The following is a 14,995-nucleotide window of genomic DNA, read 5'->3' as shown; positions in this document are numbered from 1 at the left end:
TTCTGGAAAAAAAAAAAAAAAAAAAAAAAAAAAAAAACTTATTTCAGGCTAGCTAATCCAAAGTCTTTTAATTCTTCCTCGCCAGCCATGCTTTCCAGGCCTCTGTCATACACTAATATGTTGTCCCTGCATATCATTTCATACAGACTCATTTTCAAACAGCATTATAAATAGTGACTGCTTCATACCTCTGGGCTGGAAATGAGGGAAGGAAGTGACAAAAGTCTCCCTTAATCCACAAAGCACTTTCTTTGACAGTAATTTCACATGCTTTGACAGTTTTTTATAAAAAGATCCTGCTTATTGGATCCAAAGGATCTCACTGAAAGCAGAGCATCTAATAATGCTGTGCTTCACAATGTTCCCGTAGAGAAATAAATTCTAAGTAAGGAAATGAGACGAATGTGTTCTTCAGAAGAGACAGGTTCCATGGCTGTGCCAGTGGGATACCAGAGTGGAAATTCCCCTGTGCACGTACCCAGAAAAGGTTATTTTCCTGTGGCTCAGTGAGCAACTCTAAAACAAGCCTGGAGGCTGACCCCTTCAGCAGACTTCTGCATAAGAGACCTGCCAGCTCAGTCTAACAGCTTCTCATAGCTTTTTCTAAGGGGAACAATCCATGGCAGGTATGAGGAATAAGCTTATAATGGCTAGACAATAACTCTTTTGTCTTTTSTCTTGGTTGTATCTCAAAATTTGTTGTTAATTTCAATTCGTGGTATGTTTGCAATTGCAAAACATCTTCCAAAAAATGAAGACTTGGAAAGTTCTACTGGGATATAAGTATAGAAGTAAACTGAAAAATAAAACCAAGCATCAGTGCATTAAGAAGGAAAGTGTCTTCAGATAAACATTCTTGTTCTTTACTTAGCCTCTGTACGTGGTGGTCTTACAAGAGGCCCTTTCCAGCAACACCTCCTTGTCACAGGAGACAAGGAGATACTTAGCAACCTCTGAGCAACACTTTGTGTTTTCTGAGATAAATTGCATTTGCCTTATCTTTGACACAGAAATGGGGGTATGCTTCTATACTGGTCTGTATTTTAAAGGGAGCTCCAAGAGTTACTATTAGGTGGGAAGAGCCAAACTCTGCTGCCCTGCTTTTCCTCATCATCAAGGGACCTTAGGATGGTTAAAAAGACTGAGCTATAATTACCTCAGAGCCAGCATACCCCTTTCAAGCCTCAATTTCCAGTGGGCTCTTCACATGGCTGTCTCCATGAAGCAGAACATACCTGGGGTGCAGCAGASAGTTTTTTGTGCTTTGGGGCCAGGATGGGAAGTCAAGGCAGGGGAGAAATATGTCCTTGATGACTTTGAAGATAGGTTTCAAAATCATGTTGCATAACAGAATTAGTAAACTGGCAAATGTTTTTCACTGCAGAGAGTATGCAATAGGAGGCAGTCATGCCTCCTCAGGAACCTTAACCTGCAGTATTTCATTGAACAATTTTTGCTTTCAACAAGTCAAAACACAGAAGGTATTGTGATTAAATACATCATACTTCAGCAAAACTTTTTAAAGATAATAAGGAAAAAAACATGGAAGTCAAAGTGACTTTAAACTGAGGAAGTATTTGAGTGGTTTCTTCTACTTGAAAGGGCTTGTATGCTCAGCTTTAAGTGTATTCTTGCTGAAATGTTTTCCTGAAGTAGAGGTCATGACAATGTAGGATTATCATGTAGATTTTATCTGAAATAACATTTGTAGTAGAAAGCTTGCATTCTTCTCTTATAAGCTACTGAATAGTCTTTACTACTTAGCACACAAACAGAATGTCCTGCATCTTTGTGAGCAGACAGCATTAAAGGAGTGAAGAGATTTTGCACTTATGCGCAGAAATAAAATGCATACTTGGAACTCATAAGAATAACCCTTCAAATAAAAAAAAAAAAAAGGACCARGAATGATTTTTTCTCTCCTTATTGTAACAAGGTGGAAGTATTTCAGTAGTCCATGTGATAAACAAGAAGGTCTGTCAATACTGACGTATTCATCAAGGTAAACTAGTACCAGACTGAACCTGTAATACAATCCTCTGCTAAAATAACTTTCAGAAATATTAATACCACTCTGGATCTGAGTTGAAACTGAGACAATCTGTTGAGCTGCAGCTAGGCAAGGTTAATTTTTTTTTCTTGTTTTATTTTATTTTGGTGACTGAAGGTGATTTGTCCCCTCACAGAAAATGTAAGACATGGACTGGAGAAGGGAAAAAAATCCAGAGTTTGCCTCCCAAAGCTGGAACAGCACTGTGATACTTGCTGCCTTGAGGAGCTTACTGCAGTACTTTCAAGCCTGCCATTGGATGTGGGCAGTGATCAAGGCCCTAGGATACCGTTAGGATTTTGGGGGGATGGTCACTTGAAGGATAGTGATCTGTCTTAGTAGTCTTCATATTCTTTTTCTGTCCCAGTTTGTCAAGCCAATAGCAGTAGGGCTTTTTTTTCCTTTTAGCAAAAAAAAAAATAAAAATAAATAAAATAATCAGTACTTCCAACACTATGTAGCAAAATCATGACATTTGAAACCTGAAGAAAGAGGCCAAGTTCTCTGACTTACTAGCTGAAATGCARTTCACTTTCCTAACAGTCTCTATATGAGGTCAGTATCTCTTTATCTCTATGTTTATTCCTCATCCTTCGTGAAATAATTCTCGTACTGGGGGAGGAGAGAATTATCTCCCTCTTACCTGCCTCCTCATATCTACATACAGTTCACCCATAAGATGAGAAATGTACACCAAGCTCACAACAGTTTCAAGAGATCATGCCATTTTCAGCGCGTGTTTCAATTTTTATCCTGGTGCGCCTTACACACAGCATGTCGGCCCAAGGCTCAGACGCTGTCATGCCTGAGACAGTTGTCCAAGGAAAAAGATGACACCTTCCTCCTGTGCCTGCATCTGCTATGYGAGTGCCATGAAACCCTACCAGGAGCGAGATTTCCAGCTACGTCCTATCTGYAGCCTGTCCAAGCTGTAATGCAACTGTGCATGGTGCAATAGCCACTTTGTCTTTGATTAGGTAAGGTTGTGAAAGAAAATGAAAAGCTTGCCCAGTGTAATGGGTTACTGCAGTCAGCTCACCTGGGTCAGGTAGCTGTTTCCTGGCTTGGAGAAGGAGGAGGATTCCCACATGTTCAATAGCTGATTGCTCTTACTTATGCATTGGCTCCCCGAGCTGCATCCCACAGGAAGAAATGGACTCTCTGAGCAGTTCTGGTTTTGCAAAGCTTTGCCTCCCTGCTAAATGTCCTTTACAGTTTCTCCAGGCCTGCTTTGCCTCCTCAACAATGGTCCTTTCCCAGCCCTGGGAAGAGGCATTTCAGAGCCCTGCAGAGGGGCTGTAAGGCACAGATGAGAAGTCCTCTATGATGCAGCACATCTTACCAAATACATTGCAAGTTATTTTGTGTCCTGTTCTTGTTACAGATTTCCAGCTTAATGAGTTATTTACATTGCATTCTTGCACAGACAGCATGGAAAGGAGCAGGGTGCAGCCTTTGAGCCCGTGTGAGCCAATGTGACCTTTTGCTACAGTTTAGTCAGCTACCCAGGATTTTCCTTAAGATGGGATGTTCTTCAGTACCGCAAAAGTCTCCTCCCTGGATAAAATTCTCTATATCACAACATTTGCAATCAGCTCCTTACCTGCTTTAATCTAAGACCTATAAGTTTTCACACGCTCCCACCCATTCCTGGCATTTTCAAGGTTGTCTGAGTCTCCTGGTAGTAAAGCTACTTCACTTTCTGGTTGTGTTTGAATCTGTTCTTCCTGCACTGGATCCTTCTACACATATTTCCTCTGTGTCCTCTTTCTCCATCTTTTTTTTTATTTTTTCCTTTTTTGCCACGCCTCTGCTTATTTTTCCTGTCAGTACCCTCTAACCTGGTGCTGCCTTCTGTTTTGTCACTCACCTCTCCCCTCTCTGGGTGGGGAACATTTCCTAAAGGCCTTTCCAGGGTTTTTGCAGAGGCTTATCGTATTGCATGGCTTCTTCCTGTCACCCTAAAGTGAAAGCTGACATCTTTCAAGGGAATGGGAAAGTTGTGCTTTGTCTAGGGGCTCAGTCTCAGCCAGGTCTCTCTGTGCCCCCATCCACTCTTCCACATGCCTCCTTCCCTCCCTTTTCCTCAAAACTCTTGTGCTAGCAAGCAKCTGCTAGGAAGGAGGTAAACTCATATCGCCCCTGACGTTTTGGTCTGGAGCAGTAATTGCATTTCCTCACAAATAGTCTGTGAGCTATGTGTGTCTCTCTCCATCTTTCCTCCCACTGTCAAAAGTAAATGAAACAAACAAAAACTGTGCCTGGTTAGGCTGCCTTTAGCATGTGTCACCTCTCGACCCTCTGTGGTGAGCCAGATGCTGTGCAGGTCTTGCAGTCACACGCCTGCCAACTGGGTCAGTCTGTTGGCCTATCAAGGAGGAAGTGATCTGGTGCAGTGAAGTGAAGCATCTGTCTTTTGCTTTTTGTTTTGTTGGGTGGTTTTCTTTTCTCCCCCCCCCCCTTTTTTTTTTTTTTTTTGCTTTGCTGAGATGGGATTTGTGAGGGGAAACCACCACTGACTCTATGTCCTAGAGGGAAGTGGGACATGCTGCCTTGGTTCAGCGAGAGTTTATGCGCGCTCAATCTTTCCTGAAGTTTCTATCTTGCAGACCCAGCAGTTTCCTGTTTCCTTCTTGCTGGCTCTGATCTCTGTAGAGATAGTGCCAAAGCAAGAGAGTATTGTCTTACAGCCAAAGAACAAGTCTCCTAACTTGTGAGCATTTGACTCGAGCTTCTGGCAGAACAGGAGGCTCCTTAAATGGTCTTCTCGTGTGAAGGTCCTAGGAATCTGTCATACTGCACAGTATTTCTGAAGACTCAATCTAAAAAAATACCTGACTAGACTGAACAGCCAATTAATTGTATCACACCACCAAAGCAATGCAAAATGTTTTGAGCAATCTGATGAAATAGACTATAAATGTCCGCTATAGGATTTGAGATGTTTTTCTCCAAGGTTTTATTGTTGTTTTTTTCATAACTCTTAGTAAGTTCAGAGCTAATAGATGCAATTCCAGCACTGGAACCAGCAAGCAGGAGGGACACAAAACATGTCCTGGTAAACASGACATGAGCCTGGTAAAATGGACATTTTTCTCTGTTCAGAGAGGAGCTGATATCCTTTGGCTCTTGGTTTTGGCTTTTGTCCTCACTGAAGGATAGTTTTTGCTGTTAGTGGTTGCTGTTGGCACCAGCAGCTTTACTCATTCAGTGCAGCAGAAAGCTTTTTGCAGACACCAGTACCTCTCCCCAGCTCGTGTGCAAGTTAAGTTCGCCAGGGAAGTCAGAGTGAGATGGAGAGGCTCAGGGCTCAATGGGATGAAAATGTAGATTGCTTAACTGAGGCACAGATGGATTAAGTGCWGCAGCCAAGGTCACAGGGGAAATCAGTCTATCCTGAAGATCAGGGCTGGACAGTTCTTTAAAGTGCCCATGAGCAACTCAACCAGGAATCAGCTTGTGCCTTCAAAGGCATGAATGAGCTTCACGTGAGGGCATGTAGAATCAGTGAAGCCAGTTCTCTTTCTGTTCACAAGAGGAGACTTGAAAGGTCTTGATCCARAAGGGGGACACATTTATGCCCTGTGGGTGGCCTTCCAGCAAGAACGGCAAATTTTCCTTCGTGCCTCAGCTGCTGGTTCATTTTGTTTCYCTTTAATCGTTAGCGTCTTGCTAGTCACCTTGTGTGGCTATGAGTGTGTCTTCTGATTTTACACCAACGTTTGCAGAAACTTGGTTCAAAGACACACAGCTACTATTTAGTTCAGGTTGCAAAGCCCATGCCTCTCAGTACATACCCACAGATCCTGCAGGACTCCTCTCAGCAGACTGACTCRCTGTTCAGGGCCTTTGAGTCCTGCTGTTGTAGCTGCTATACTTCAAAGATTTCTTTTGGAAAGCAAGAGAGAGAAAGAGAATGCATTTGCCTGTTTCAGGACAAAAAAGGGTCAGAGATCCTGCAGGTAAGCTCAGAATTACTGTGACTTCCTGGGATGAGATAGCCTTAAGGGAGTTTTAGAGCGATMATTCATGTTTTAGAGAGTAGTATTTGAAAGATACTATAACTCGTATTCCTATTTTTCTTAAAATGTTCAAGCAGCTCCCTTAGAAGTGAGCAGATCTCATTGTCTTTCACTGCCACATGAATACTTGCATTAGTGCAGGCTTTCTTTGTTCATGCTGCCTGCAGCTGTTTGTAACAGAACTGAGGCTTCTACATTCAGAGAAAAAAAAGTGGAGCCTGCAAAGTTTTTGAATGTCATCTTATGCATGACATTTTCTAATTGCCTTATAGCTTGTGATTTATCCTTTCAGTAAGTTAGGAGTTTGGTACAGGAATGAAGAACATASCAGCTTTGCTGTCTTTTGCTTGCATAGCTTGAAGGAAGCCTTACAGAAAAGAAAGGTTCAAATTTTGGTTAGGTGAATAAAGAGCAACACAGAAATATGCTGCTTACAGCTGTGCTTTACCTCACCACTGCTGCTCATTCCCACTACATATCCTCCTATCTCCCCTCTGCGAGAGAAGTATGGAAAACCAGTGTTTTGGGGCTAGTTATGGACTGAGTGAAACAGGCTCTGATGAACACCTGCTCTAAAACRCCACATTTCTTCCGTTATGTGGCTTTAACAGAAACCCAAAACCACAGTTAGTGTTTCTTGTATTTAATTTGCAAAATAGACTTACAGTGCATAGAATGAATACTGGCCTTTGGCCATAAAAACTATGCATCTTTTGCAAAGAAAAACTAATACCAGAATTAACTCACTGGAGACTTTTTTTCCTTCCTCCACCCCATACAGTTTACAAAGCTCAGACAGACTGGAACTACAGTGCCAGTAATGCAGAGAAAATTCTTGTGCAGGATTTACAGGACAGTTTTGAACATGTGATGCCAAAAACGAAGGAACGGGGCACTCCCTGCAAATATACGTAAAGCCCTTATATCACGGGATTTCACTGAGAGCTACAGATTATTCCCATCTCTAGCAATAAGTTGTTCAGAGCAATTGCTGCTATCCAAAGCTCGCTTACATCATCTGGGAAATAATTGTTACTTTGAAATTCCATGGTGATCTGCTTTTGATTGAGCTGCTGCTTAACGGAAAAGCAGCAAGCAAGAAGACCAAAACAATTACAGATAGCTACAAACCCGGTTGTTACTACAGCTACCTTTATAATTCAATTTAAAACATTCCATTAGCCAACATGCTGGTAATATGGGGGTTTTTTGGCAGAAACTCAGCAGACATTATTGCTTTTTCTTCTCCCTCCCAAACTAATGCATTAGCTTTCTGAGCTCTAGGACATCCTCAGAACACTGGGCTTAGCTGCAGGAAGAAGTCTTTTAATGAGATAGAAGCAGAAGATGGTAGTCAGGCTATCAGCAGAGACGAGCTTAAAAGTGAGGTTACCTATTAAGATTCACCAATGCTTCAGAATACATATTACTATAGATGGGATTTGCACACCCAATTTTTTATTTTAGGACATATTATATCATAGGCTTGTGTCCTATTATGTCACATCAGGCAGGTACTAATCTGCTAACCTACAAGCTACTAATCTGTAGGGTCAGTGAAGAAGGCAAATCTCCTCCAGAAGTCAAGTAGATCACTCCCATCTGAGGAGTAGAGTCGAAGATGGCAGTCAAGCTCAGACCACCCTTCATCCCTGAGCTGATGGCGGTTTCTTGGCTGGCCTGTTGTCAACACTGGATGCATCATCCTGTTTGAACCGGTGCTAGATGGAAGARGGTCAGACTAGTTTTAAAACATGACCCCTCTTCCTGTGTCTAGACAAGGCATAAATTTATCCCAGTCCAAGAGGTTATAACTCATGCTTTGAGGGGCCAGGAGAAAGGAATGAGTTATTACAAGAAATTAGTACTCTGTGTTTGCATTTCACTAGCGCGTAGAGACCTCAGTCAGGCCTCAGGTCTGGTGAGACATAACACAATGAGTAGTGGGAAGTGGAGGGGGCCTTGAGTTTTGGAAGGGGCCAGAGGAGTGATTTTCTTGGCCTGTTGAAGGTGGGCACTGCATGCAAAGAAGACATCATGGAAGAAAAAAGAAGTTGACATAGTAGTGATCAAAAAAAGGAAGGAATTTGAGAGGCATGTTAGCGGAATAGACAGATGGGATTTTGATGAAGCAAAGGGCAGCAGAAATATTCTGGCCACTGTCTCTTGTCTTGTTGAAAGAAGGTAGCTCAAACCATTCTGAAAATGGTGTCAGCCAAGGTGTCCCACTTTCCCAAATGCTTTGTGCTAAAAACGCAGTTTTACTTGGAAGGTGATGGGAAACACATGTTAATCAAATGCACCTCGGACTACCTCATCTATRTTCTCAAAAAGAAGAATTTGAAATGTATAAGTTGCATTTGTTAATAGCTGATTTGGAGAAAAGGGTGTTTTGTTTGGATTCGATTTGTGCAACAAATGGTAGAGAAAATTGCACTTTGCTTATTATAAACATGCCCCTTGGGTGCTTTTATGTTAGAAAAGATTTTGAATATCAGAGAATTTGTGTGTAGATGCTTTCAGCTTTCTAATCACCTCCTGTGGAACTGGTCAGCAGACAGACCAATCATTCTACCTCAGAGCAGGAGCTCACCTTTCACAAAGAAACATACTATTTGTTCAGCACAGAAACAAAATTCCTTAGTTCTTCTGCTGATCTTGAGATGGCTTCCCAAAGACCTTCCCTTCTTTTTAAAGACATTTCACTTAAAAATTAGGGCATATTCTCAACAGCTTAAGCTTGCTCTGTGATCAGCACTGAGATGAACGTGGTGGTGGCAGCCTCTCTTCGGGCCGTGTATGCACAGGAAAGGGCAATGCCTCCTGCCCCTTGTCCTTTCCCTCCCTTGCACAGAGCCAAACCAAAGGGGCAGCACCTCTGTGCCAGGGCATGCGAAAGCGAAGCGAGGGACATTCAGCTTCTCACCCTCTCCTGCAGGAAAAGGGCAGTGGCTGGACAGAGGCAGCCCAAAGGGTGGGTGCAGCGTTGGGTCACTAGTTCAGTGTCACTGCAAAAACACCTATTCCACAGCAGTGTTAGAAAGCCACTTTATCCCGGGCCTTGTTTAGTTAGGCACTCTACAGACACTGCAGCCAAATATTTCAGCAGTCTGTAATGAAACTCATACACATACAAAAAAAAAAAATCCTTGAATGATGAAGGCAATTTAAGTAACTGTGCATAAATTACACCACCCTTTTAATGAAATATACCTGAGTGCAGCAGAGATTTAAGGGAATAATGGAAACACTGCTTTCTCCTAGTTTGGGTGTAGGACAGCATATCTCTGAGGTGAGCATTTATGCTCCACTGTCTGTGTTGGTCAACAAAATACAATGTCCAGTATTTCATGCTGGTGGTAGCAGCTGACAGATCGCTTGCAAGACTTTCTAGATCCTCCCTGGCCTGTGCCTTTGTACTTGCATATGCACACACCTACTTTAAAATCCAAAGATGATTTAGRAAGGAAAACCCAGGTCATTCTGATCTGTATTCTCCCTCTTGTCTTTTCCAGCCACTTCTACATCTACAACTGGGACAAGTCATCTCACAAAATGTGACATAAAGCAGAAAGCCTTCTGTGTAAATGGGGGAGAGTGTTACATGGTTAAAGACCTCCCAAACCCCCCAAGATACCTATGCAGGTAAGAAATCCTATTTGCCTATTTGATGGAGCCAAGATGTTTCATAAGTACTTTTCCTTTAAAGGAATAGCTGAGCAATTTCTTCTACACTTATTGCATTAGATATTGCTTTCTTCTTAAGTATGTGGATATGAAAATAACCTTGCCAGAAATGACCTCTGTGTTGTATGTATTATATATAGCAGAGGTGAACCAACAAAGCTTTCTATGAGATAACAGCAAAGACCATTGATGTTTATACAGCATGAAGTAACATGTATGAAGCCTTAAGTTAGAAAAAAAGTGAAACAAATACTGTAAACTAAATATGCATAAATATATTTATTATTGCATAAATAAAAATATGCAAAAAAGTTGAAATAACTTTTGGAGAAGTACCTTTTATAATGAAAAAAACATGGTTATTTTTATTATTTGCTCTAGTAACTGATTATTTGCTTTCTGATGAGACTGGATTCACAACTGGAGTTGTTACTGTTGAATTAAACTCATAAAAGACAATGAATATTATGTTAATCCGTGGAGGTTACCGTTTCATATAAGGATCATGACTCAGGAAGTCAAATAAGCACGAGTTTAGTTGTAAGTGTGTGTCCCCCCTCCGTGTTAGCACGTTATATCACATTTACTTCTGGTGCTGAACTAGTCTCTCAATAAGTTAGTGCTTCCCTCTGGCTTGAGAGGCAGCTCAGCATTTAGCACCTTCAGAAATGCTCTTGGGAAACAGCAAGACTCAACTGATTCAACATGTCAGTTACATGAGGGTRCTGCTGCAAGAGGTGGTGGTCAGCAGAGAATCTATGTAACTGCATAGATTTTCAGTCTTCCAAGAGTAAAAATCAAACTCTGGTAATTGTAAAGGAGAGGCAAGAAGAAGGAAGGTCTTTGGTACTTTCATTAGGGCAGGAAGATACAGATTGCATGGGTATTAATCGCAAAAAGGCTGTTCTGCTTTACTTGTGYGATTTCTTTATTACAGTAGGATCTTACCTGTACTTTATGAGGTCTGTTAYGCTTTGTTTTTTTCACAGACTACTGTGCTGCTGAAATCATGAATATTTCATTAATTTTAGAATCATTTTTAGCTTAATCGCTTATGGAAAAGTTACTGGCTCTGATGGATTGGATTTTGATGGGGAGGAGGGGAGAACAAGAGAGAGAGGGAGAGAGAGAGCTGTGTTAAATTTACATGCTCTTCACAACCTATCAGTACAAGATTAGCAGTTTGATACAGCTCTCCCGAGCATCTACCAGAGCCTTTCTGTTTCCACTTGCAGTCCAAACACTACTCAGATCACCTCAGAGCAGCAGAGCTGAGCATATAGCAGACTTCCTACTAATTAGTATTGCCTTGACAGCTTCAGAGCTATGCTTTTTTCACTGTGTTTTGGGACTTTTTTTTTAATGCAGTATCTGACAGTATTTGCTCTTTGATGTTATAATTTGGCTAATTSCTTCCAACGAAATGTCTCACAAACACTTGAATGGAGAGGGAATTTTTCCCCCCTTGTAGACAAGAAACAACCTTTAAATTTGGGGCTGAAGTTGAAAGAAAAAACACTTTTCAAATTTGGCAGATGTGCATCATTCTGGGTGGTCCAAGACCTATCTGGAAAAAGCATCAGAACTGTAAAATCAGAGGGGATGAATCTCATTTACAGTGAGGCAGTGGAAAAGGATTCTTATCCAGAGGACAGTCACAGCCACAGTTATTTTGTAGGACTTCTGCTATATTTTCCAATGCTTGCCAGCACTGATGTATGTCCTATAGCAAAACCTGAAGCCGTGTAGCAACATAAGAAATGAAAGAGTGAGTACTTGAAAGTGAGTATATTGAGCAACTGAGGAGGCAAAATAGGGTTCTTTTCTGGGTGAGTAAAAAATACAGAAGTATACTTTTAATTCCAGGATTCCAGTGTTAATTAGAATAAATATCTATCAAGTATACATTGCCTTCATTGTTCTGAGAAAATAAATCTTCCACCAGAACATGCCTGTGGAAACAGAATGCCTGAAATATGGTACTTGCTCTTCATATTTCTGCCTAGTAGCAAGTTCACATTTTTCCATATGCTCCATCTGTTGAGAGCAAAAACAAAATTTCTAAAGCATGAGCCATATCATTTTAAATTGGTTTTATCCCTTACCAAAAAACATGACTCAGATTTGCAACAACCATGGAATTTTCCAAGTAATGTCTCTGGTTTTGTAAAACCTTCACTTCTATTAAAAGAAATATCCTAAGTCCATCTGCTTTTGTTAAAATCTAGAGGTAGGTATTCAAAATTTCTTTTTGTAAAACACCTGGTATAATGATCCAGACTGGATCAGTTTTTGCTTTCCTAGATATTCATGTGAACTTTGAGAAAATTCCCTATTTTTAAGTGGTAATTACATGAAATACTGAAGAAGTGTGTCAAGACTTTGCAATGTATTGTATGACTACCTCTCCAGTAGCATGCATGTTTCCTGTAAGTATTTTTAATTATGGTTCCAGACTGAACAAAATAATATCCAAATATGAAAGATGAAAAGGAAACTTTGAGACCAGTTAAATAAATTAGTATGTAAAATTTTCAGAAGTTTCATAGGAACACAAGTCCCATTTTGAAAAATGATGTAGACTTTGGAAGCTTGGATTTCCCCAACTTGTTGTAAAACTTAGGTCTTTAAGTCACTTCTGTCCTGTTGGAAATGTGTCCTCAGGACACTAAAGACACAAAATCAGGTAGCTTCTTAAAGAAATGTATAATTTAAGACCAGCATTCCTAATGTTTTGTTCTCTTTTGAGGAAAACTATATGTAGTATTTTGGAGACTTCTTTTCTCTTCTAGAATCCTACTCTGAAGCCTCTACTGGTTTGACTAATTTGATCATTCGCTAGCAGAGGTCTTCTTTTGCAGTGCTTTTGCTGTTACTGAAGAAATTAATTTAAAGTCCTAATTTCACTCATTGAAAACAATGCTTCTTTCTAACAGAAGGTTATTTCCATTCTTAGAAGCGAAAGACTGAATTAGGTRTATTTTAATGATAAAGACACTTTCTATACTCTTCTTCATGTAAAGGCCTTGGTGGAAGAGAAATTGATGGAAGGTTCTTGAAAACAGCAAAAAGATAAAAATTAGTCTCACAATACTAACAAAAGTTTTGAGGAAATTGATTCTAGAGGCAGAACAGAATTGGTAGTTCTCATGTCAGCTGTGAAGTAGACCACTAAATTAAGTATTTCATGAAAAAAGCATTGATATATTTGCTTGTAGGCTGAGATGAAATGGAAAATTGAAGTCCTGATTCATTCAGCCATTCTTCTCCTGCTGAAAAGCATCTTTTGATGATACGTGTTTGATGTTCTGTGAGGTGCATCTCTCCTGAACACAAACACATGCTGCTCTTATCAAACACTGTGTGTAGAGGAAAAAAGCAATTAGCTTTGCATATTTGTGTTTCACCCATTTGATACTGCAGATAAATACTTTGAGTAGCCTTTTGTTAAGTATCTAAAGAAACTACTCGGCTATGTTTACACAAATGTTTATACAGAACAACTCTATTACTTTTAGCAGTCTTTCTTCAACTTTTACCAGTGTTGTAACAGGAAACTGCACACAGATAATGAAGGAAAAAAAGAAAGATACAAAAGAAGCAGTGTTCGGAAAGGCTGAGTGGGACAAGGTGTTTTAAAAACAGTACCGTGACACACACAATCAGAAGTGGACGCGATCATCTCGGCCCTGTCTCTGCTTGGCCCTCCCTGGACCAGTTTATGGTGGCACGTGCCATGGTTGGCGTGCTGACGATGTTTTCAGAACGAGCATAAACACATCTGAATTGTTTCCAGCACCATTGCAAGAGAGCTGACCTCGCTCAGTGTCGATTTCGGTATTGTCCCTCCCAGCACCTGAGTTGTTTTGTCACYTCTGCAGCTGCACCGACATCTGAAAATGAGCAAGCCCAGGGGCCGGTGGCAGGAGCAAAGCCCAAGGTTRTCCAGCCACGCACACTCCTCAGCAGCCTGCAGGGTTGGGCCAGCCAAGCACCCCAGAGCGGTCCTGGAAAACAAGGACCTGTGCCAGTGGGAATGCCAGGCARCTTCCTCGCACACGATATTTAACAAGACTGTCATAGTGCAAAATAAAACTGAAATTAAAGAAGAAAATGTTATTTTGACCTCGTGGAGTACCACAAAGCAAAACGAGATCTTCTTCTTTGCTCAGTAGCATCACCTTTTCATAGTAGAGTTGTCCTTGATGTCTCTTTCAGTTGAATGAGTCTGTGGAGGCTGGGACCTCACTACGCAAAGTACGGTTCAAACTTATCTAAAGGCACAATCTTAGCTCTGAACTCCCCTTYCTTCATACACAGAAATATACAAAAAAGTATACAACAAATCCTCTGCAGATTCCCAAAATGCACCTTTATTTTGCAAAGGTCACTTCTGCATCGTTTATTTCAGCAAGAGATTGGTTTTTATGCAAAACACCGCTRCAGTGTTTTTCTTGAAGTATCGCTTGCAGCATTGCTGGCCTAGGGACTAGAAGCAATTGTGGAAGAGCAAAATTTAAAAAATCGGGCCATATTTCAATGCACATAAAACTCTGATGGATAGAAGAGATGCAGAATTGCTCTGAACAACTTGCTGTTGCAAATACAAAGGCTCTTCAGTCCCTGGCTGAAGAGGCTGTGTGAAGAGGACACTAGCAGCAGTCAAGCAGCAGGAGCAAAAGAAAAGGAGATTGCATCAGGGTGAAGCTCATGGAGAATATCAGAAAGACAGGCARTGCAACTGAGAGGGATGTAAGGAAGTAGATATTGTGTGATTTATAGTTACATGCTGAGAAGGAGTGGATCAAAGAAGGAGGAGAGGAGGAGATTGAAATCTGTAGATGTTTTGTGTGGTAGAAAGTCATGCARACTCGTGTCTGAGAGGAACCACAGTAGCTTGCATCGATATGAAGATATTTTAGGAGCATGCTGCCAAGCTCCATCCTGAAATCAAGACTAAAGATGAAGGAAGAACTRGCAGGTAGCAGCAGGAAAGAAGACAAATGAAACATGGAAGAGAGAAACTTCTTGACTGTGACCAGAGCGTAACCTGCACTGAAGTTTTCCATAGAAGAACACATGAATTGAAAGGGCACACGGCTGTGGGGCTTTGAATTTTGAAAGCACCTTTGCTTAAAGACCATCTCATCTTACTCATTGACTGGACTGACTCATTTTCCATTTGTCAGCCGTGTTAAATACACTTGCTTTGAGTTTCAGGTTATCATCTCTCTCT

At 40.9% G+C, this 14,995-nt stretch overlaps 1 protein-coding gene across 2 annotated transcripts in view; it reads left to right on the top strand.

Annotated features, from left to right (window-relative positions):
* The window catches only part of NRG1 (neuregulin 1), a 98,672-nt gene that overhangs the window by 60,692 nt on the left and 22,985 nt on the right, over positions 1-14,995 (top strand). For both annotated transcript variants that reach the window (XM_085317056.1, XM_085317046.1), the window contains exon 2: positions 9,588-9,717. In XM_085317056.1, the coding sequence (XP_085173182.1) occupies positions 9,588-9,717 (130 nt within the window). The remainder of the gene's footprint in view (positions 1-9,587; positions 9,718-14,995) is intronic.

Source organism: Rhea americana, unplaced genomic scaffold (assembly GCF_003343005.1).
Source record: "Rhea americana isolate MKP2758 unplaced genomic scaffold, rheAme1 scaffold_115, whole genome shotgun sequence".
NCBI lineage: Eukaryota > Metazoa > Chordata > Aves > Rheiformes > Rheidae > Rhea > Rhea americana.
Note: the sequence above shows the minus strand (reverse complement) of the source record. Positions and strands in the feature narration are given on the sequence as shown.